Source organism: Podarcis bocagei, assembly GCF_964188305.1.
Source record: "Podarcis bocagei genome assembly, chromosome: 17".
Classification (NCBI taxonomy): domain Eukaryota; kingdom Metazoa; phylum Chordata; class Lepidosauria; order Squamata; family Lacertidae; genus Podarcis; species Podarcis bocagei.
Genome location: NC_138143.1, coordinates 6,544,687 through 6,568,834, shown reverse-complemented (window position 1 = coordinate 6,568,834; position 24,148 = coordinate 6,544,687). Strand labels below are relative to the sequence as shown.

At 48.4% G+C, this 24,148-nt stretch overlaps 1 protein-coding gene across 3 annotated transcripts in view; it reads right to left on the bottom strand.

Annotated features, from left to right (window-relative positions):
* The window catches only part of SLC38A5 (solute carrier family 38 member 5), a 68,049-nt gene that overhangs the window by 23,559 nt on the left and 20,342 nt on the right, over positions 1-24,148 (bottom strand). The window contains exons 1-3 of one of the 3 annotated variants that reach the window (XM_081175760.1): positions 22,241-22,393; positions 4,901-5,108; positions 1,680-1,764 (exon numbers count right to left, since the gene is read on the bottom strand). In XM_081175760.1, the coding sequence (XP_081031886.1) occupies positions 1,680-1,764; positions 4,901-4,992 (177 nt within the window). In that variant the 5' untranslated portion in view covers positions 4,993-5,108; positions 22,241-22,393. Of the gene's footprint in view, positions 1-1,679; positions 1,765-4,900; positions 5,109-5,208; positions 5,357-22,240; positions 22,394-24,148 lie in introns of those variants that run through there. The other 2 variants (XM_081175761.1, XM_081175762.1) reach the window with 2 other exon arrangements.

The window sequence follows — 24,148 nt, the reverse complement described above, 5'->3', positions numbered from 1 at the left end:
TGGGGGCACAGAGGCAGAATGACATTTCCCCATGTGCAAAATAAAGTAGACTCTGCATGGGAAACTGTACAATCCTGCTCCAGATGCACAAGCTGCACGGTATTTGTCTGCTGCTTGAAATTTTATTTTTTGGCGTGAAAAAAAAAATGATATTGAGATGTACAGGACTTGATGGACTGTTTGAGCGAAAGGCTCAGTTCTGATATGCGAGACTGGATGCCAGGCCAAGACCAAGCAGCCCCTATGGAAGGAAAACGCTTCGGCCAAAGAAGATCAAGAAGAAGACTGGCAAAATAAATTACTGAACTATGAAGGACTATTTATTACAAAAAATGGCAATTGTTCAATGCATATTTTTTAAGCTTTGTGTACAGATTTTTACATTAGTATAACTTTTAAAAGTCACTTGTAATAAGATGAAGAAGGTTTTAAAATTGGATGGTTAAGTATATAAGTTCTATGGATGTGCATAAACAAGTACCGTATTTTTTGCTCTATAAGACTCACTTTTTCCCTCCTAAAATGTAAGGGGAAATGTGTGTGCGTCTTATGGAGCGAATGCAGGCTGTGCAGCTATCCCAGAAGCCAGAACAGCAAGAGGGATTGCTGCTTTCACTGCGCAGCGACCCCTCTTGCTGTTCTGGCTTCTGAGATTCAGAATATTTTTTTTCTAGTTTTCCTCCTCCAAAAACTAAGTGCGTCTTGTGGTCTGGTGCGTCTTGTAGAGCGAAAAATATGGTACATTATAATGGAACCAAGAGGGGGAGCGGAGGGAAGTCGACTAAAAATTTATGGTTTAATTTGGTTATGAATTTTTTTTCTTTTCTGTTTTTGTTTTGTTTTGTTACTTTTGGAAAACCAATAAATTGTTATTAAAAAAATTAAAATAAATTATTTTTGAAGAGGTTCCTGTTGGTTGTGAGCCTGGAATCCAATGCAATGGATATAAATATGCTTATGTGCCCACAGTAAGCATCATTAATAGGAAATGGGCCACACAGAATCAGCAGAAATTAAAAAGAAAAGGGGCAAGCAAGTGAATGCAGGGAGAAACTGTGGACAATGATAAAGACGAAATCTCAAAAAAGGAACTGGTTGCCTTGTTTGGGTGCAGCTCTTGCTACTGGGCTGTGCCACTGGAGATTGACTGGAGGGGTGCAATCACAATGCTTGAATGCTTCCCTAATATAATAAAATCCTTCCACATATAACGGTAGCATGTTGGGGAGAACAGCTCTTGTGGCTAGCCTCCTCTATGCCATGCTGGTTTTCTGTTGGCATGAACTGGTTTAAATGGGAGATCCTTCAATGCAGCCTCCCCACCTGCCGTCTGAACGGAATGGCACCATCCAGGAAAAGCGATGGCATGCGATTCTCCTGGTGGCTTCAGCTCTGAAGTGGCCAAAAGGTGCATCCGGCAGAAATGAGGGCAGGAGGAAAGATGAGGAAAGCAAAGGTTGCAACATCCGTTGGCCATGCACAGAGCCCCTTGCCAACCCCATAAATTCTGAGTACGGAGGATCGTCCTATATATGGTTAGGGAGAGGGCATGTGGACTGTTAACTGGAGTTCAAAGAAAGCAGATATCCTGTACATTGGGACCTCTTAAGAATGGATGTCAATAGTCTCAGTTTCTACCCAGGGTGAGATGAGAATATCTGGGCTCTACGGCCACCTACGTCAGTGAACTGGTTCAGTTTCTTGCTAGCAATGTGGGGCAGGAACTCCTCTTCCTCAGTCAAAGCACGCTCTTCTTCCTCATAGCTGGAAGGGAAAGAAACACAGAATCAGGGAAATGGACGCAGCCCCAGAGTTCGGCATCAGCAAAAACCCCAGGCTCCAAGCCTGCAAAATGGCTCTGTCCGAAACAAATGCATGCACATTTTGTATCCGTCCCCCGCACCGGGTGCTCTGTTCTGACAGCTCAGCAAGCCAGTCAATTCCCCCCATCAAATATTGTCACTAGTTGATTTCCTGATATTTGGCTGCAGTGAAGGAGAATCTAACATCCCAGCGAGGAAGGGTCGTAGTTCAGCAGTAGAGCAGCTGCTCCACAGGCAGAAGGGTCCGGGTTCAATCCCAGGCACCGCCAGGTAGGGCTGAGAAAGAGACCCCTTCCTCAACCTCTGCCAGTCAGTGTAGACCATACTGGGCTATATGAGGCAATCTCACTCGCTGGATCATCACCTTGTCGTGGTAAGTGGGCTTGCATGTTCCTAAGACCCTTGTGAGCGAAGCCATCGGGAGTCTCGTACTCCCAGCAGGGTCACCCTAGGCGGTAAGGTCAAAGGGAATGAGCTAGACAAAGAATGATCCAAGAAGTCCTCAACCTCAGAACAGGCGGGTGATAACAAGCGGTATGTTACAACGGCTGTGAAGGCGGATGAAGGCTGCAGCAGATAAGAATCTACCGGTCATTGTGATACTCATGCCATTGGAATAGAGAATGGATAGGCAAACTAAGGCCCGGGGGCTGGATCCAGCCCAATCTCCTTCTCAATCCGGCCCACGGATGGTCCGGGAATCAGCGTGTTTTTACATGAGTAGAATGTGTGCTTTCATTTAAAATGCATACCTGGGTTATTTGTGGGGCCTGCCTGGTGTTTTTACATGAGTAGAATGTGCGCTTTTATTTAAAATGCATCTCTGGGTTATTTGTGGGGCATAGGAATTCGTTCATCCCCCCCCCCAAAATATAGTCGTCCCCCCCAACAACGTCTGAGGGACAGTGGACCGGCCTCCTGCTGAAAAAGTTTGCTGACCCCTGGAATAGAGCCTTACTGCAAAGACTTTGTGTTGGTCAGCATGCACTGATCTACACACATAAAACAAATTCACGCACAGGCGTCTTCCCAAAACCCATTTTATGGAAGACAATCTTACTCAGCTACGAGCGATCACCAAAGAAGAAGATATGAGGCAATGGTCTGGCTCAGAGTAAGGCTGTTTCCTGTGTTCCTATTCTGCTTGAAGAACCAATCTGCTGCCTACGGAGCACACCTTGCCTTTAAAAACTGGCCTTTGTTTCTTAATAGTCTCCGTTTCTTTGCTTCGTTTTGTTTCTTTTCTTTAATTGTATAACTGCAGACCAGCCCTGGTGCTCCAGGATAAAAGCTGAAGAGAAAAATTGTTGAGTGAATCATCCACGTTCACACAAACCTCACCTGGCGTAATTAAAATGTGTCCGTTTTTCTTTAATGTGATTAATTACTACAAAAGCTATTTTTATTCTTTCACAACAACAGTTAATTAACTGCACAGTGTCAACTCAGAAGCAAGAACCAACCATTTCAGTGGGGCTAACTCTCAGGTTAAGCAAAGGATGGCAGCTTAATTTATTGCTGTCATCAGCCTAATTATCAAACCTGTTAATGATTAGGCTATCTTGCTTGTTATTGTTGCTCCAGCAGTGAAGGCTTTAAAAATGTGTGACCATCATTTGACAGCCTTGACACACCTGCAGAATTTTGACACATCAGTATGGAGGCTCTGAAAGAACGCATTAGTGACTAATGCATTATTTGCACAGCCCCAAGTTTACATGAAGGGCAAATAATAGCTGGGATCTGAAGCTGCTCATGAAAGAGGGGGAAATCTGTCACTTCCCAACCTGCAGTGCCCCCCTCTTGGTGTTTTGTTGCTTAAATTAAAGGATAAGATGTGTTTCCCCCCTCATTCCATGCACAGAAATCCAGGAGTTATATCTTACTTCAGAGGTGGTGATTGGACAGCATTTTCCACCACACCAGAGGGCTAACTGAGCTCAGGGGACACAGGGCAGGCCTTAAGGGACTCTCCAGAATCTGCCGCCTGAGGCAGACCCCTTCACTCGGTCTAGTGGTAGGGCTGGCCTTGCCCCCTGCCCCATCACCCACACAAAGGGCACTCCAACCCCCAGAACCACTTTTTTCAGGAAGCAGGAGGAACAAAAGCCCCATTCTGTGCAACACTGTTCCATCCACAGAGGGAAGCCAAGAGCCAAGTCTTGGAAACTGCCACAATCCACACAAAATCAGGATATGATCCCAGTGCATCGATGGGACTTGAAACCTAAACCATCTGCTTCCCACTATCCAACCCAAGAGTGTAAGAACAGCAATCACATGAAAGGTATGGACAATCCAGTCCCCTACCAGTGATCTCCAGGTATTTTGGACAGTATTGGGTGGGGCTGCTGGGACTTGTAGTCCAAAACAACTGGAGGGCACCAGATTAGGGAAGGCTGTGGTGCTCTTTCTCCAACCAGCCAAATGCTTTTGGAAAGCTTAAGCAGGACAAGAAAGCAACTGCCCTCCCTTATCATTCATCCCCAACATCTTGTCTTGAGACGCATAAACCTCTCAACGCAGCAGCTCTCCCTATCCACCCCAATCCCTCCTCTTATTTACTCTGATGTATTACAGTACACAGGGCTGCATCCAGCACTGCTGTCCTGCTCACCCAACACATTTCTTCTTGTGCAACAGGTTTCCCCCCTCCACTCCTTGGCGCTGCAGCCAGAGTTCAAAATTTGCCCCAGACATCTCCACCATCTGGAGGTGCAGGCCTGGGCATCCTTGGGTCTGGACTGTTTTCACGCACAATACCCCACCCCGTAGAATTTCATCCGTTCTATTTTATCTGCACAATCGGAACGAACTTCAGGAACCAAAAAGTTGTATTGAAAAATGTGACTTTCCAGCTGCCTGGCCCCAAAATGGCAAACAGACATTCTGTTTTGGCAACTGTAACCCTGGTTTAAGGAGGCGTTTGGCTCCTAGCTTATATATCTGAGTTTCTAACACTGCCTGCAGCCCCTCCACAAGCACCCCCCCCCCCAAATCTGTTCTCCAAACATTTGGAGGACCCTCTGGAGCCAATTTGAGGAGGGGAAGCGCATAACACCCCCCTCAAGACTCACCCATCTTCCAGGACAGCAGCCTTGTCACTATCAGGCAAGGTCCCATTGAGCTTTTCGGTGCTTGCATCCTCTCCCATATTCTGTAGCTCCATCCTGGTGATCCTCTGTCAGGTGTGTGTGTGTGAAACTATCTGAGGTAAATCGCCAAGTAGGGCAGCAGCAGGGGCAGCAGCAGCAGCAGCAGAGCACACCTTGATCAGCAGCACACCTGGGGACAAGGAGAAGTAAAGAATTCATCAAGCAATGCACTGTAAGGTTTACAAAGGGCCGCAGGGGTTGGAAGAGGGTGGCTCCTGGAATCAAGATACCTAAATTCTCTTCTTCCCAGCTGCAAAGTAGGTGTGGAGGAAAGAGTTGTGAGGCGTTGCCAGGAGAGGCATTGCCCCTGCCTTTTCATGGGGTTTACTGAATGCCAAAGAACAGGCAGTGATTCCAACCCCTTGCCTAGAGGGGAGTCTGTCCCGACAGGAGGTGGGTGAGGAGGAAGGATGTTACCCAGTTCCCCTCCCTCCCTCCCTCCCTCCCTCCCCTTCAGGCGCAAGCTGGCAGGCTGCCCTGTCTGGCATTTCCACACATCCTCTTGCCACCCTGGGAAGGACAGCATGTATTACCCCAGGCATAAACCCCACAGAAGCTCCCCTCTCCTAATATCACACTGAGGGGAGGCAAATACTGCACTCAGAAGACACTGTGCAAAATTAAATCACGCTCGCTTTTCATACCCCATTCTGCTTCCAAAAAGCTATGGCTTTTTTTCAGCCGGAACTCACAGGAATTCTGTTCCAGCACCTCTCAGGTGGGCGCCTTTGCTATTATAAGAGGACAAGGAAGGCATTCAGGGTGAGTTAAAGCACCTCTTTTTCTAGAAAAACAGCATGGGCTGTCACAAAAATTATTGTTCTCATTTACTCTTATTATTTCAATGCATCAGATATTAAATGTGTAACAACATTCTAGCTGCCTGTGAAATACATACAATAAATCTGTATTTCACTGGCTTTAAGAGGATAGGTTTTGCAGCTGCTGCTTTGTGCAAGGACCCGGATGACACAAGGGGCAAAAAGGGATGGGATGGAAAAGAAGGGCAGAGATTTCCCTAATAGTGCAACGCCAGACGTGTGCCTGTGTTGTGAACAAGCCAGAACAAGCCAGATGTCATGCCTGGGAAAAGCAAGTGGCCTTTTTTATGGCACAGAAAGTGCTGAGTCCTAGGATTTGAGGGAGCTGCCGCCATCCTGCAGGCGCTTCCATCCTGAGTGCTGCTATTTTGGGGTGGGATTCAGTTCCATATTGGCAAATTCAGACGCCATGGTTAAAATTTATTGGGAGGTCTTGTGCAACAAACCCACACGCCCCACAAAAAAAGAGATAAGGAAAGTCAGGGGGAAACGCAGTGTGCTCATTAAATAGCTAATGCCCTTTAATCTTCTTTCATGAAGGGTGGCATACAAATTTAGTTAACAACAACAATCAGGATGAACGCTGAATATTAACAGGTCATTTGGAAGTGCCCTCAGTCAGAAGTAATGCAGGAAACAAAACAAAGACCCCGACCCCTGTAAGACCCATTTAGTTTCAGTGAAGTAATACACTTTCCCATTTAAGGAGCCCCCACCCATTAAGTCCAGGCTCTAAAAGTTACAATACTGCACCACTGAGTCTCATGTCGAGCTTTGGGGGGAAAGTTAACCCACAGCACAACGTGGACCGTCATGTCTACTCAGAAGTCTTACTGAATTTGGTGTGGTCAGGACTGCAGCCACAGTCGGTTAGGGCAAAAAAGAGGAAAAGGGAACTAGGAATCCTGTCCAGGGATGGCAGTATTAGTTAGCTGGGAGAAGGGAGCTGCCTGGATCTCTTAAGCCTGGATCTCCTTGGCCTCTTCTGATTTATGGCGTTGCTTGCTTCTCTGATACGCTTCGGATGACCGAAGTGCAAAAAAGGCCTGGACTTGGCAGCGTCAGCAGCAAGGAGTGGCATTCTGTTTAACTCCTGGAATGAGATCTGCAGGCCCTGTCCAGGCTAGCAGACTTTCTAGACTCGGAATGACCTCATTCCTGGGGAGCTCAAAACATTTAACTCTGGTGGTGGGGATTGTGAACTGACATGGGGTAAGAGAGGATAGGCTGCGTATGTACATCAGATTTTGCTGAAGGGCCCTGCCAGCCTAGGGGTTTTGTCTGTCTGTCTGTTTGTTTTGAGGCACTGATGCAGCAATAGTGCATAAATGGTGAATTTATCCTGGGCTGTCCACACAGCCATTCTGCTTATTTCTTTCCCAACCTTCATCCCCAAAGCAGCCTAGCAGTTCTGTGATGCTCAAAGCAAGGATTCTTCAACATCAACTTCGTTGGACTGGTCATGTTGTTCGGATACCTGATTATCGTCTTCCAAAGCAACTCCTCCATTCCGAACTTAAAAATGGAACGCGTTGTGCTGGTGGTCAACAAAAGAGGTTTAAAGACTGTCTCAAGGCAAATCTAAAAAAAAATGTAGTATAAACACTGACAACTGGGAAACACTGGCCTGCAAGCGCTCCAGTTAGAGAACAGCCTTTACCAAAGGTGTCATGGGCTTTGAAATAATAATAATAATAAAAATTCCTTCTTGTAGCACCTTAAAGACCAACTAAGTTAGTTCTTGGTATGAGCTTTCGTGTGCATGCACACTTCTTCAGATACACTGAAACATGCACACGAAAGCTCATACCAAGAACTAACTTAGTTGGTCTTTAAGGTGCTACTGGAAGGAATTTTTTTATTTTGACTATGGCAGACCAACACGGCTACCTATCTGTAAATGGGCTTTGAAGACACTCAAACTCAGGACGCAAGGAAGAAACGTGCTAAGAGGAAGGCAGGATTGGCAAATCCACACCGTGATCAACTCCCACCCGGAAACCAATGTCCCCACTGTAGAAGGATGTGTGGATCCAGAATTGGCCTCCACAGTCACCTACGGACTCATTGTTAAAACCGTGTTTATGGAAGACAATCTTACTCGGCTACGAGTGATTGCCAAAGAAGAAGAAGAAGAAGAAGAAGAAGAAGAAGAAGAAGAAGAAGAAGAAGAAGAAGAAGAAGAAAGCTTTCTCTACGTCACCACATTCATCGTTACCTGGAGGGGCACTTTTGCTTTATAGCACAACAAAAGTGAGATCGCACGCATGCACACGCACAATCCAAAACATTTGTGGTGTGAAATGTTACAAGATTTCAGCAGGAAGCTATGGGACATGCAGAGATTGGGAATGAAGCTGTATGTCTGATCTTGACACCTCAGAAGGCAGGAACAGTATTGAAAGAGGGATCATGTATATACACCATCGTAAACGCAGGTCATCGTGAATGCACAATACAACAGGGCATCTGGAAGGGCCCTGAGGCTGCCAACAGGGATGGGAGATAAATCAGTTCCATTCACATTTTAATGGAAGCAGGCCAAATTCACACATCCCAAACCAATATGGGAATTGATATGCGGGTCTAAATTTGCACTTCTAAGAATTTTGTGGTGCAGTTCCCTAACAAACAAACAAAAACTGCACACAAGAATAAATGTATTAGGGAAAAGTGCATGCAAAAATGCATAGGGTAGTGGAAATAACATACAAAAATGTGTTATATTAGGGGATACAGTTTTCAAATAAGTAAATGTACGGTGGGCAAAACTGCACACAAAACCTATTAAGGAAAACATTAATTAATGTGAAGCCTCCCCCCCCCCCCGAAAAAAAAATCACCGACTTACTGCGGAAACAGGGCCAAGCAAAACTTAACATCAGAAAAATGTGAAACTGAGGGAACTAGAAAAGGACATGTTCATCCATCCCTAGCTGCCGGCCTTTCAGTTGGCTACTGAAGCTGTGTCTTTAATAATCATCATCATCATTTATTTTTTATACCCCGCCCTTCCCAGTTCAGAAAACCGGGCTCAGGGCAGCTAACAACAAAGTTAAAAAACTTAATTGATGCAACAAAAAAAGCACAAAATACAGTATAAAACGTGAATAACAATAAATTTAGAATTCAAAAATCAATTTAGGGGGGAAATCCATCCAATAAACATTAGATGATCACCAGGGCCAGCTGGCTGAATTAGTCCTATTTGGGCCAGTGAGGAGACCAGGGGAGAATTAGCTGTGGGATCCTAGAGCAGGTAATCTTCATAAAAAGGGGAGGGGGAGGGAATAAAAGGGGAATAAAAGATCAGGCTAAATTCAAATTAAAGGCCAAGTGGAATAGCCTTGTCTTACAGGCCCGACGGAAAGAGGTTAAATCCTGAAGAGCCCTAGTCTCATGGGACAGAGCATTCCACCAGGTCGGAGCCATCACTGAGAAGGCCCTGGCCCTGGTGAAGGATAATCTGACTTCCTTAGGGCCCGGGACCTCTGATTATTCATGGACCTTAAGGTCCTCTGCAGGGCAGACCAGGAGAGGCAGTCCCGTAAATACGAGGGCCCTAAGCCTTTTAACAGCCTTTCCCAGGAAATAACCATCACCACCACACAATAACGGCTAACATCCAACCACTCTGCACCTGGGAGTAAGTAACGCCCACTGGACTTGGCAGGACTTCCTTTTGAGTAGACACAGTGGAAAATGTTTTCCATTCGTTCATTCCTTTAGATCAAGCCGCTATGAAAGGCACCAAAGCAGGTGGAGGGCTTGGTCTTTATCCCGGTCAGCTGGCAAAGCCATATCTGAGGCCCTCTGTAACTGAGGCCACTGTCTCAGGCAGTGCAAAAGGGTAGGCGAGGCCAGGCATGCTTCCCCCATTTCCCCCAAACCAACCACACCCTACAGAATATTGCAGTAATGCTGACAAGTCACACCACTCCCTCATATTGGCACCGGTTCCCCGATGCTGGTGGTACGGGGGCGAGACACAAGATGGGTGCATGTTTTGGCAGAACAGATGGGGATCAAAGGCAGTGTCGTCCCAAAGCGAAGCCGTTAGGGCCTTGGCGCCACCTCCCACCTTCGCAAATTCACCTTGAGGCCGCCCCCGCCCCGCTGGTGGGAATGTTGCCCTGGTGGGAATATGGCACCCTAGGCTGGAAAAAGCTCCTTGCCCCTGCGAGAAAATACAGTCACCTTTCTGCACAGCCGGAGTCTACGGAACCAAGAAAGGGAAGGGTTAACGCTGTTGCCCACACCTGGGAAAGTGCTCTGGAGGCTGGGTGGGGCAAGGGAGATGTCTGGCTGCTGCCTTGATCTCCAACCGCATCCTTAGCTCAATGCTATGTTCCCACAGAAAGATGAAGAACACCTGGATTTTTACCCTGGCTCAGGTAAGGGAATGGGGCCACTAGGATCGAGGAAGGTGGCCGGAAGCCAAGTTGGGTGCCGAGTACCCACAGGTCTTTAAATGCAGGGAAATTAGAAAGCCATAACTTCTAGAGGCCTGGGGGAGAAAATTGATTCAGTCCACATTAAAAGGTGAATCTTATCAAATCTGTACTTTTCGAAACCGTCCGAGGACTGGAATGCAACTCCCCACAGAAACAACCTGAATTTTGCAATGCAGCTCTTTGGCTAAGTAATGCGCACAGAAATATATTGGTTTAAAAGAGCTCATAAAAATAAACGTATTAGTGGAAATAACGCACAAAAGGCATTGCATGAGGAGAAATTGCTTGTAAAAATGTGCTTATTAGTCAAAGCTGTGCACAAACAAGTTGAGTAGGAAAAATCTGCACGCAAATACTGTAGGATTTAGAAATGTGGAGAACTGGATTTATGATTGGAAATAGTGTATGAGAAACTGGGAGAACCCTGAGGCACAGACCCTTCCATCCCCAGTCCTGGGTTATTTCCCCTCCAAAACAAAGGGCTGTTGCCCCTTTTTCCTGGCACGTCATATTATTATTATTATTATTATTATTACTACTACTACAGTGGTACCTCGGGTTAAGAACATAATTTGTTCCGGAGGTCCGTTCTTAACCTGAAACTGTTCTTAACCTGAAGCACCACTTTAGCTAATGGGGCCTCCCGCTGCCAACGCTGCATGATTTCTGTTCTCATCCTGAAGCAAAGTTCTTAACCCGAGGTACTATTTCTGGGTTAGCGGAATCTGTAACCTGAAGCGTATGTAACCCGAGGTACCACTGTACACCTCCACATAAGCCCGCATTTCCATTCGACATTTGAAGCCTCTTAGTAGGCTAAAAAACCTGTCCAGAAATCTGATGCAAGTAGGGTTGCCACCTTTGGTCAAGCAAAATACAGTGGTACCTCGGGTTAAGTACTTAATTTGCTCTGGAGGTCCGTTCTTAACCTGAAGCACTATTTCTGGGTTAGCAGAGTCTGTAACCTGAAGTGCCTGTAACCCAAGGTACCACTCTAATTATTATTATTATTATTATTATTATTATTATTATTATTATTATTATTATTACCATTAGCATGCTCTTCCATTTTGGCTGCTCTTCCAGAAACACCCCTGGATGGGCGTTATCCTCCCCAGGGTGTGTAACCAGAAGCCGCAGTCTGGGGGAAAGGTGAGCTGGCCTGCTGCTGTGGCTGGCCTGGGAAGCAGCACCCAGCCCACAGGAAGCCTGTTCCCAGGGCACTCCTCAAGTACAATGGCTGGGAAGAAGCTTGAACTGCTAGCTCCCCTCACTTCCCCAGCAGTTATGCTTCTACCGAAGCCCTGGCCCTGCAACAGCGCCTCCTTTCCACAAGGAGAGGCTGTCACAGGATCACACAGGCCTGGGAACTTCTGCAGTTGTCACATTCCCGATGCCATAACCCCACGGCATGGGATCCCCATGCAAAGTCCTGAAGGTCTGTGCTGGAACGCACGGCCACGTCACACTGCCGTGCCTGAATATTTGCTTTGCGTGTTTGCACAACCTTGCCGGGCAGGTCTACTAACTTCACGCCTCTCCAGTCCAAGCAACCTGCACAGGAGATGGCGATCAAAGCCAGGAAGGGGTGGGAAAGGAACAATTCCTGCGTTTGAGGCCCTTAGCCAGGCGCCACCGGTGTCCCCCGGAACCAGAAGTCACAAGGGCACGGCCAACAGGCTCGCAGTGATGTGGCCAAGTTGTCTTGGTTTTCTCCGACTCCTCCTCCCTTGCAATGATGCTGTGGACATTGCAGTTTTACAAAGGCTTAAAAAAAAAAAAAAGGTAAAGGACCCCCGACAGTTAAGTCCAATCGCGAACGACTCTGGGGTTGCGGCACTCATCTTGCTCTATAGGCCAAGGGAGCAGACGTTTGTCCGCAGTTTTTTCTGGGTCATGTTGCCAGCATGACTAAGCCGCTTCTGGCGAAACCAGAGCAGCGCACAGAAACACCGTTTACCTTCCCGCTGGAGCGGTACCTATTTATCTACTTGCACTTTGATGTGCTTTCGAACTTCTAGGTTGGCAGGAGCAGGGACCGAGCAACGGGAGCTCACCCCGTCACGGGGATTCGAACCACCGCCCTTCCGATCGGGAAGCCCTAGGGTCAGTGGTTTAGACCACAGCGCCACCCGCGTCCCTACAAAGGCTTAGCACCTCACTAAACTCAAAAGTGCCTCACCTTTGCTCACCTGGGGTCTTGCTGTCACAACTGCTTCTCTACCTGTCCCGATTCTCTCCCTATCCTCTTTCCTTTGCAAAGAAACAGTGGATACCAAAACCCTGCAACTTTATGAATACGGTACTCAGCACTTAAGTGTCTTATCTTAGTTCAGTAGGGGGTCTCTGCTGTCACCATTTCTAGCGTGGCTTCACATCACAGAATGGAATAAAATGAAGAAATATAAAGTAGATTAGGGCCTGGGAGACCAGGGTTAAAATCACCACTCAGCCATGAAGCTCACCGCCTGACTGTGGGCCTGTTACTATCCCTCAACCTACGGAATCATGAATGCCGCCTCCAGTTCCTTGGAGGCAAAATGGCATGGGTGGAAGCATCATCCTGAAAAAATAAATACAGTGGTACCTCGGGTTACGTACTTAATTCGTTCCGGAGGTCCATTCTTAACCTGAAACTGTTCTTAACCTGAGGTACCACTTTAGCTAATGGGGCCTCCCGCTGCCGCCAGAGCACGATTTCTGTTCTCATCCTGAAGCAAAGTTCTTAACCCGAGGTACTATTTCTGGGTTAGCGGAGTCTGTAACCTGAAGCGTATGTAACCCGAGGTACCACTGTAATAGCAAAATAAAAAAGTCTCTCCCCAGTATGCCTGTCCCAGATTTTGAATTAGGGAAAAGGGGCAGGTCTGGAATCATGATTTTTAAAAAACCTACCTAAAAATTAAAAAAAAATCTTGAACACAACCAGGATATTCAGGCACACCAAGATTGGACTTTTACATGAGGGTCCTGGTCAAATCCAGTGTGGGGCTGTTTGCTGAGACAAGCTTGCCTGGGTGGGGCTGTGGAGGCAGTGTGCAATCCATGCTCCCAGAGTACATATAGTCTCCACACACCGAGTTTTGCACACACACACACACAATCCTACACCTCAGCTAACCTATGCAGTTCAGCTCAGGAGGGGAGGTTATTCCCCCCCCCCAACTCAATAAATGATCAATCTGGTAACTGGAATAGAGGGGATCTCCACCCCCTTCAAGGCACTAGGTTTCACCCCATCCCATCATGTATCTACTTTTAAAGAAATGGTTTTTGTCACCACTGCCAAAATTGGTAGTGAGGTGGGGAGTGAGAAAAAGTCTGCCAACTGTGGGGTTAGCCACCTCGAGGCAAGATGTAGTTTGTTGTTGCTGATAGCATTGCAAGACGCCACTGCACCCTATAAACTATCTCCTACGTGTTTTGAATTGTCCCCTTCCCCACCAAAAAGCAAACATGAGAACTAGAAACTTGCGTTGCTTTAAAGCGGAAGACAACACTGTCAAAATCCAGCTCCCTGTTTCAAAAGCCAGATTTTAACTGACATGCTGCATTCCTGTTTGCAAATACATTCTGCATCCAGGCATAGTACTGTATAGGTGAACTGTCAGGTGTGCTGAATGTGAGTCCACAGCATGAGGAGGAGAAACAGAGCAGCAGTGCAGAAATGCATCCAGATTCCCAGGAATAGAGACAGAAGTGTGAGGCAACCTTTGCGTTGAACATGCAGTCAATGGAAATTCTTCAAGGCACTTAAGCTTTTGGCATATAGATGGGAAAATAACACACTTCATTTTTTAAGCATGTTACAGAATGCTTAATTGATGCCTGCTTTATCAAAGGAAAAACAGAAAAGTCCTACTCTTTCCAATGCCAAAAATAGGATAATTTTGTGTGTGTGCTGCACAAAAACTAATGCACAAAAACAAGCAAGGTGAGCCCTGTATTTAAGCCACTCAACCCGACTCCCCCTTTCACTACAAGGAATGGTCCAGGTCTTTCAAAACAGAATAGCAAAGTACTTCCTAAGATCTTTCCATTTGGAGTCACTAACCAACATTTGCATTTTGCTAAAAACTACATAGGTGCTTTTGGGGTGACATTAAGGGAAGCGTTAAAATCACTTGCAGCCTAATGAGGAAAAGTTATTGACAGTCTTTGTCAGAAGGCACCGAGGGACCACCTTTGAAATAAAAAAGTATTGCTCAACCAGAAGCTAAAGAGGGGGGGGGGGGAGAAAAAAGGAACACACAGTTTAAGTTATGCAATCTTATGAACACTTGCTTCCTAGTAAGCCACACTGTGTTTGAGGGGGCTTACTTCCAGGAAAAGCGTGCACAGATTTGCGGTCTTAAAGCTTTCATTTAGTAGGTTAATCTACCCAGGAATGTGTGCAGCCCAACTCCAAAACTGTGTCATATTGAAATCAACAACACAAACCAAAAACCCCGGCCAGAGAGCCAAGTGGGCATCAGCCTTAAGGGAACAGGAGCCGATTTACACCAAGTCACCCCAGGGGCCTGCTAGCATCCAAACTCCTCTCTGGACGGACCCTCCCATGCTAAGGGGTGGGTGGGTGGACCGGGGACATCAAGTCTGGGACAGGGACCCATGTGGCTGCGAAGGAATAACTGGGACCAGCCGCTCCTTTGCTGGAGCAAGGTGCCCTCCCATCCCCCTTGCAATAGCATGAAGTGATTTTCATTTAAATTGCTGCTAAAAAGGAAGGAATTATGGTGAATTTGAATTCTGGTGCTGGAGGAGACTCTTGAGAGTCCCATGGACTGCAAGAAGATCAAACCTCTCCATTCTGAAGGAAATCAGCCCTTAGTGCTCACTGGAAGGACAGATCCTGAAGCTGAGGCTCCAAGACTTTGGCCCCCTCATGAGAAGAGAAGACTCCCTGGAAAAGGCCCTGATGTTGGGAAAGATGGAGGGCACAAGGAGAAGGGGACGACAGAGGACAAGATGGTTGGATAGTGTCTTCAAAGCTACAAACATGAGTTTGACCAAACTGCGGGAGGCGGTGGAAGACAGGAGTGCCTGGCGTGCTCTGGTCCAGGGGGTCACGAAGAGTCGGACACGACTAAGCGACTAAACAGCAACAAGGAAGGAAGCTCTGTTTCAATTAAAGTTCTGGCAGGTGGGTGGGACAACCCACCTGTCAATCACCTGACATCATGACGGCATCAGTTACCGTAATTGATATGAGGCTGTCCTGTCCTCCCTTATCAAAGGTGGCCCAGATAACGATCCGGCCCCTGGGCCAAAAGGTTTCCTCACCTCTGGAGTAGCAAAACAAAACAGATTCCCAGAAACCTGAAGTCTGCCTGCCGGCGGATACAATGACTGTCACTGGAATTAAGTTGTTCTCTCCTCAGATATGGTCGTTTTACCGGGTTTGCGTACTGTTATTTGATTGTATTCAGTGCTTTTTTTAAAAAAAAAATGTTCCAGTACTCACCATGAAGTTGATACAGTAAGTGCCACACTTTTAACACTGGGGGGTGCCGGTACTGCGAACCCTTGAGCACCCCCAGGAAAAAAAGCACTGATTGTCTTGTATTGTTTTGAAACTGTTTTAACTGTCTTGTATTGTTTTAAAACTGGTCACCTCGCTAACTTAGACCAGCCTGCCCCCAACCTGCTGCCCTCGAAGGGCTGATGGGCAGTGCGGTCAAAACACCTAGAGGCAACTAATGAATATAATGAGCAAACAGGCAAGCAAAAAAAATTTTACTTTTAAAAAAAATTATATATGCAGATTTGCACAACACAGTTCTGCATCCAGAACATGATTTCCTTGGGGTGGAACTTAGGGTATGTTATTAGTATTATTATTGGTTAAACTTGCATACTGCCCTTAATCCAAAGATCACAAGATAAAAATACAAAAGTACATAATACGAACAAGAACAAGAGCAAAAACAAACACACAACCACCACCACCACCCCAACACATTTAAAAGGCCATAGAATGTTTCACCAGCCAAAGGCTTGGCTTAAGAGGAACTTTTTTTGCAGGGCATAAAGATATGTAAGGAAGGTGCCAGGCAAGCCTCCGTGGGGAGTCCATGCCACAAGTGGGGAGCCACCACAGAAAAGGCCCGTTCTTGTGTTGCCACCCTATGGACATCTTGTAGAGGAGGCATGTTTTGTGTACAGTCATACCTTGGGTTACAGACGCTTCAGGTTGCGTTTTTTTGGGTTACAGACCTGCCAAAACCCGGAAGTACCGGAATGGGTTACTTCTGGGTTTCGGGGGTTGCGCATGTGCAGAAGCGCTAAATCGCGCCTTGCACATGCGCAAAGCACCAAATCACAACCCGCACATGCGCAGACACGCCGCTGCGGGTTGTGAACGTGCATCCCGCACGGATCATATTCGCAACCCGAGCGTTCACTGTATTAATGTGCATAGTCCAATTAATAGAGACACACACATGACACATACAGCCATCCTCTCCCCCCCCTCACCCCAGATCAACACATGGCATGGGGTGGGAGCAAGGGGTAATGGAGGAGGAAGAGGAAGCCAAAAGCTGTCTGTGGCAACAGCAAAGTGAAGTTCAAGAGGGGAGGACATGTTTAAAAAGCACCTCTGCCAAACCAAGCACAAGCCCTGAAACATGTGCAAATTTCCCACCCTCCCACATCCACATGCTATCTTATGCACAGAGCACTCAACAACAGGCAGCAGCTGTCTGGGGCCCAATACCAGCATCTATGCCAGCCCTGCTGCTGCCTGAACCAGTTCCCACATGCCTTGTTTCCCAGCCAAGCCCTTCACAAAGGAAGCCACAGCTATTCTGGTCACCATCCGGATGGGGGTGTTGGGAAACGCCGAAATTGCTTCCAGCTGCCTCCGGCCCCCTTCCTCCTTCTGTTTCCCCCATGCAATTGTGGGCACATGCGCTCGGCCAGAAGGACTTGCGCCACTCAGGGCCGAACCCGGGAGAAGATGACATGCGCTCTCCTTCTCTGAAGCAGCGGGGAACAGGAGACATTAAGACCAGCTGTGCGGAAAAGCTCCCCTTCCATTGGCACGCTCCCTAGTAGGGACTGCAGGCCCAGTTCTCTGTCCCAGGAGAAGACACGCAAAACCTTCGTGCCTAGAGATAAAAACAGGGTGATCTGCGTGGGCTCCAAGCCTGGGGAAAGATTGCAAATGGGAAAAGGGCACGGACTTGTGGGCACTGATACAGGAGCAATCCTGCCAGGATTCAGGGGTGGGAGAGATGGGACTGAGACACACAGTTTGGTCCCTTTCCAGGTGCTTCCAAAATGATCCTGGCTGGCTCAGGAGGCAGGGATTGGTATCCATGGCCTCTAGGGGCGAATGGTCCTAATCTACAGGCAGACTGACAACCTTGCAAGGCTGTTTTCCACTGAGCCCAGGCTGCAACTTGCAGGAATCGGGAAAGAATGCTACTCTGAGGCCCGTCACAGCTGTTCTACCCATTGCATGCTCATCGTTTGACGACAGCACCAGTGTCGTGTAGGCGAAAAAGGGCTGCCAAAGATCTGACACCAGAGTTACAATGCCCACATCACCTCACGCCCAACACTTTTCAGTGGAGTCTGCTCTGTCAAAGCACTCAGGTGCCAGCCAAGGGCTGTTTCACACATGCGCACTCAGGGCTGCATGATCTAGGGTTGTCTTGCACCGAGCGCATGAGCCATCACACTGGAAGCCACAGGCAGAACTCTTAGCTTCCCCTCACATCTTTTCAGACACAAGGATGTCTCCGATGGGAGTCAGTTCACACATTCAGTAGCCAGTCACCAAGGGTGGAGATGTGTGCAGATATATTACAGGTGCATGTGTGAACCAGCAGTTCCTCCAGGCAATACTTGAACTGCGGCGGTTCCCATTTCAGAATGAGGAAAGGGGTTGATAAGCATCCAGGTTTAAAAATAAATATCATCCTAAATCAGAGATGCAGGATGATCAGATGGAAGCAGAGCAGGAGAGAAAGAGAAGGAAGTCTGCATTAGCCCAAAATATTTGGTACTTGCTGCAGAAAATACAAAATATAATCAAAAAACCGACATTTTGCTGCCTTTTCGTCCTACCCAGAAGTCTGCCATTTTAGCCTGCCTAAGAGACTGGGCAAATGTCACCCTCTACCCATAATTATGCTCTGAAAAGCTGCAGAAACAACCCCTTTTACTGATCACATGACAAAATGCTTGAAGGATATTAAGGGTTAATTAATCCATGCCAAGTAGAGCAATCCGTTTAAGAGGCCGAGCACCTGCCCTCTCAATCTTCACTCAACTTGGTAGCTTAAAGGGGGGGGTGGGCTGGGTGGATCCAAGGAATGTTTCACTGGAGTAATGGGAGCCGTCACCCAGTGGCAAATATCCTCTTTTTGGGGCAAGGTATTCAAAGCAGTAAGGGACGTGGGTGGCACTGTGGGTTAAACCACAGAGCCTAGGACTTGCTTATCAGAAGGTCGGCGGTTCGAATCCCCGCGATGGGGTGAGCTCCCGTTGCTCGGTCCCTGCTCCTGCCAACCTAGCAGTTCGAAAGCACGTCAAAGTGCAAGTAGATAAATAGGTACCGCTCCGGCGGGAAGGTAAACAGCGTTTCCGTGCACTGCTCTGGTTGGTTCGCCAGAAGCGGCTTAGTCATACTGGCCACATGACCCGGAAGCTGTACGCCAGCTCCCTTGGCCAGTAAAGCAAGATGAGCGCTGCAACCCCAGAGTCGGCCATGACTGGGCCTAATGGTCAGGGGTCCTTAAGGAGTCTCAAAGCGGCTAAGAATCTCCTTTCCCTTCCTCCCCCACAACAAACACTCTGTGAGGTGAGTGGGACTGAGAGACTTCAGAGAAGTGTGACTAGCCCAAGGTCACCCAGCAGCTGCATGTGGAGGAGCGGGGAAGCGAACCCGGTTCACCAGATTGCGAGTCCACCGCTTTGTACACCGGCTCCCTTGGCCAATAAAGTGAGATGAGCGCCACAACCCCAGAGTCGGTCATGACTGGACCTAATGGTCAGGGGTCCCTTTACCTTTACCTTACCATATAAAAAGTAAATGAGGCTGAATCCAAGAACTAACATGGCATACTCTTGTTTACCTTTACCTTATTCAAAGCAGTGGTTGCAGCCCAGCTTCAGGTATGCTCAGACCCATTTCAGACCAGTTTCGCTGAAAATACCTTGTTCATTCTGCTTGATGGCATTTGCAGAGAGAGATGGGGAAGTGTGACCATGAGATCCTACTAGAAAGTGGGTGTTGTGGGTGCTACACTGCGGTTCCACTCCTACCTTCAAAGCCCTTTTCAGAAAACAATTATGGGGGCGGAGAGGAGGCAAGGTGTTCTGCACCTTGGGAACCGCCCTATGGCACCCCAAAGGCTCCATCTCGTCCCCCATGCTATTTAACATCTGCCCGAAGCCACTGGGACCTGTCATCAGATTTGGGATGAGGTGCCATCAGTAGGCAGTTGGCACCCAACTCCATCCCTCTGTTCCATCTGAATGGGAAGTGGTTCAGTGCTTGGAGGTGACCAGATGGATTTGGGCCATGTGCTGCAAGTTCCTGTGTCCAAGAGTTAAGGAAATGGCACACACACCCAGAAATAGCAGGTCTAAACCACAGAGCCTAGGGCTTGCCAATCGGAAGGTCAGTGGTTCGAATCCCTGCAACGGGGTGAGCTCCTGTTGCTCGGTCCCTTCTTCTGCCAACCTAGCAGTTCGAAAGCACGTCAAAGTGCAAGTAGATAAATAGGTCCCGCTGCGGCGGGAAGGTAAACGGCGTTTCCGTGCGCTGCTCTGGTTCGCCAGAAGCGGCTTAGTCATGCTGGCCACATGACCCGGAAGCTGTACGCCGGCTCCCTCGGCCAACAAAGCGAGATGAGTGCTGCAACCCCAGAGCCGTCCGCAGGGACCGAGTAGCGCCCCCTAAACTGTGAGATTCACTTCTCACAGAGATGCCTCTCTCACCTTCATGGTATAGCAGGCATGTTCAAAGTCTGTTTTGGAGACCTAATCCAGCCCGCTGGTCGATTTAATCCAGCCCCTGTGGCAGTATATGTCCTGGGGTGAAATTGTAAAAGAAAGCTCAACATGCATGTTCACTTCATCAAACATGGCCCTCTTTGAAAAAGGTTTGGGCACCCCTGTGGTATAGTATTCGACATTTATTGAAGATGAATCTCTTTGCCCCGGCCTTTCACAGATGAGTTTTATTTTTTAGGCCCCATCCTATTCTTCAGATGCAAATTGTTTCAACTGTTTACTAATCTGTTGCAAATTGATTTTAATATTGTATTATTATACAGTGGTACCTCAGGTTAAGTATTTAATTCGTTCCGGAGGTCTGTTCTTAACCTGAAACTGTTCTTAACCTGAAGCACCACTTTAGCTAATGGGGCCTCCTGCTGCTGCCTCGCTGCCAGTGCACGATTTCTGTTCTCACCCTGAAGCAAAGTTCTTAACCTGAAGCACTATTTCTGGATTAGCGGAGTGTATAACCTGAAGCGTATGTAACCTGAGGTACCACTGCATTGTCACAACTCATTTCTGAGACCTCATAGTGGAGGGCGGATAAGAAATCTGATCTGTAAATAAATAAGACACCCGTTGAACAGGGCTTCCCCAGATCCTTTGGAATTGCTTCCACAACAAGATCCCACCCTCCACTGAGGGAGATCCCAAACAGGGCCACTTCATGAGGACTAGCTACCCTTACAGCAAAATCCCAACAAAGCAGGACTACTCAGAAGCAAAAACAGCTCAAACTCCCTAAAAAGAGTGTTGGATTGCAGTTTAGGATCTTTAAAGATGGGGCCACACTGTATGGTAGTAATGATTACGGGGCATGATCCAGCAAAAAAAAAAAAAAAAAGCCACTTTTGCATTGCAGCAGGACTTTATTAATGTTGGTTGATTGTACCCCAATTTTTTAGCCTTTCAGATCCATACGTAAAGGAGGAATTCTAATCCATTTTGCAGGAGGATGTACAACCAGGAGTTTGCAATTGAGGGCAGTAAGTGCGATGTTGTGGTTTTAAAACCGCATTGACGTTTGGTTTTTTACACTCAAGAGAAGTGAATAATAAACAGATATATGTGCTGCTGCCCAGGAACAGTCGTTCTTGCCCGCTGACCCCCACACTACTCCTAGTCCCCTCCATGCCCCTTTCTTCAAACTGTGCAGGATTTGAATCCAGGACACCTGGCATTTTAACACACACAAATGGCTACTCTGCGTTACTTTTTTCTGCTGCTGCCACCACCTCGTTTCTGCATAGATTATTATTATTATTCACACACCCCCTTTTTTTAACTGATGTGATCCGATCGCAGGCCCGGAGACACCTCCCGGGGCCCCGTCCGCCTGCATCGCCTTTGGGAGCCCACGTGGCAACGGCAGCGCCTCTGGGCACCACAACAAGCCCCTTTCACACGGGTCTGGAGCGACACGCGAGCAGAGCCTGACGAGCTGGTCTCCCCCCTCCTCCTTGCAAGCCGCCGCTTCCCTGCAGAGGCCTCCAAAGGGGGGGGGGTCCTCTCGGTTTAACCCTTGCGCTGCCAGCCAAGCCCACCGACGAGGACCCGGCCTGCCCACGATGCGCGGCGCCACCCACCACGATTCGCCTCCTCCCAACTAACCCATTTCTGGCTACATCTTGATCCTCGCCCGCCGACCCACCCAAAACTTGGGAGTTTTGTTCCAAGGACGATTTCCTTCCCTCCCGTCGCAACTCCGGCAATGCCCGACGGCTCGGGCTCTTGCGCCCATCGGGGCCTCTCCAAGGAGGCGCCACGGGATCGGGGGATCGGAGGCGGGGAACGGGGCGAGGGTCTCGGCCTGGCCCGCTTTCCTCGCAGCATGCTGGCGTCCCGCTCGGCGCGTCTGATGCAACAGTCTGCTGGAGTTGCAGGAGGGCGAGACGCGCGCCGGGCTCCCCGGCGGCCCTTTCCCGCTCTCCAGACCCAAGACTTCCCCGCCAAGGCGCTGTTTCCGCACTCACCGCCGGTGGATCTCGAGCGCGAGCCCAAGTTGCGCGGGATCCGCAGCCCCAGCGGCGCAACGTCGGCGGCAGAAGCGCGCAGTTCGGCAGCGGGGCTCTGCTCGCGGCGCGCTGGACGCCCAGGGAGGCGCACTCGCGCGCACTCGCACATAGACGCACACCCTGGCGCGCGCCGCTCAGCCAATCACACCGGCGCAAGTTCAGGCTCGCGGGGTGGGGGGAAAGTTTGCAAAACTTTGCAAAGAAGACGGGTCAACCCTCCAAAGCCCGCGCACACCGGGCCGGGAGCAGGTGGATCCCAGAACCAGGTTGCTGGGGGTTTTCCCCTTTCTTCTCCTTCTAGTCCGCGGTGGCTTTGCGTTGCTCGCTCCCCAGCGACGCCAGCTCGGAAAATCCACGTGTGCAGGTTCAGCCCGTTGTTTTCTTTTTGCAAAGCGTCGTTCACACGTGGGCTCTGCAGCTGGCCCAGGTTGGCACTCGAATGGGGAAGCAGGACGGCGCTTGAGAACGGCTCAGACGCGCGTGGCTGGTGGTGATGTGGAGGACCTAGCTGCGAATTTTGAGGTGTGCAAGTCGCCACCTGACGTTGCACAGGTGGTGGGCATGCACGTGTGAACCAGCATGTGGTGTTTTCTCTTTCATCGCGTGCGGAGATCATGGGAGAAAGCTGCGCTCGGTGTGGTTTCAAATGGAAGGGAGTCCACGTGTTAAGATTCCTGCATTGCAGACGGTTGGGCTAGTTGATCCTCAGAAATCCCTTCCAGCACTACGGTTCTGTGGTTTTATGATTCTATTTGCTGCATACATGCAACATGCGTTAGGAAGAGGTCGTTGGGGAAAGGTTTCACAGGCACATGGAGTAGCAGGCATGGTCAAATAATGTGTGCACACAACAGCATACTCACAAGTGATTAAAAAGACAAAACAGGAAGTTGTTGCTCAAAGAGCTGAAACCACAGAAGACAAAAAAACCCTACAAAGGTGCTGGTGGGATTTAAGTATTCAAATAAGATACAAAAATATCTAAAATATGTATAAAACAGTATACAAGGACCTAATGCGCAGGCTTGTTATGAATAGCAAGTGGGAACTGCAACAAAATGCTGCAGTTCAGAACTCAACGCAACCACTCCATTCTGTTCACTCTTACTAATTTTCCTCTTGCGCAACACTCCGCCAGCACTCCATGGCCACTAAGCATGCTCAGTGTTCATGTGGCTGTTTCGAAGATCTACCAGTTAGGGCCCACCTCACAGCATTTGCCTCCTTTTAAGTTCTGCAAAGGGACACGGGTGGCACTGTAGGTTAAACCACAGAGCCTAGGACTTGCCAATCGGAAGGTCGGCGGTTCGAATCCCTGCAACGGGGTGAGCTCCCGTTGCTCGGTCCCTCCAACCTAGCAGTTCGAAAGCATGTCAAAGTGCAAGTAGATCAATAGGTACCGTTCTGGAGGGAAGGTAAACGGTGTTTCCGTGCGCTGCTCTGGTTCTCCAGAAGCGGCTTAGTCATGCTGGCCACATGACCCGGAAGCTGTACGCCGGCTCCCTCGGCCAATAAAGCGAGATGAGCGCTGCAACCCCAGAGTCGGTCACGACTGGACCTAATGGTCAGGGGTCCCTTTACCTTTACTAATTTCTGCAAACCTTGAGTTTTCCCCAGCCTGCTGCTGGTTCTTTCTTCTGACACATAGGTGGCGGCATTTTGGCTACATAATCAACAGCACTTGCCACCTGAACATCAGATATAGAGGAAGTGATTGTAGCACAAAGTCACAAGATGTCTGTATGGCGGAAAAACCACCTTACTTTGATGCCTGCCAAATAACTGATCTGGAATTTATCTGCTGGATTCGGTGAAGCTGAATGATGGCTGGTGGGTAGCCCATCGCCGAACCCATTTCCAGCTTTC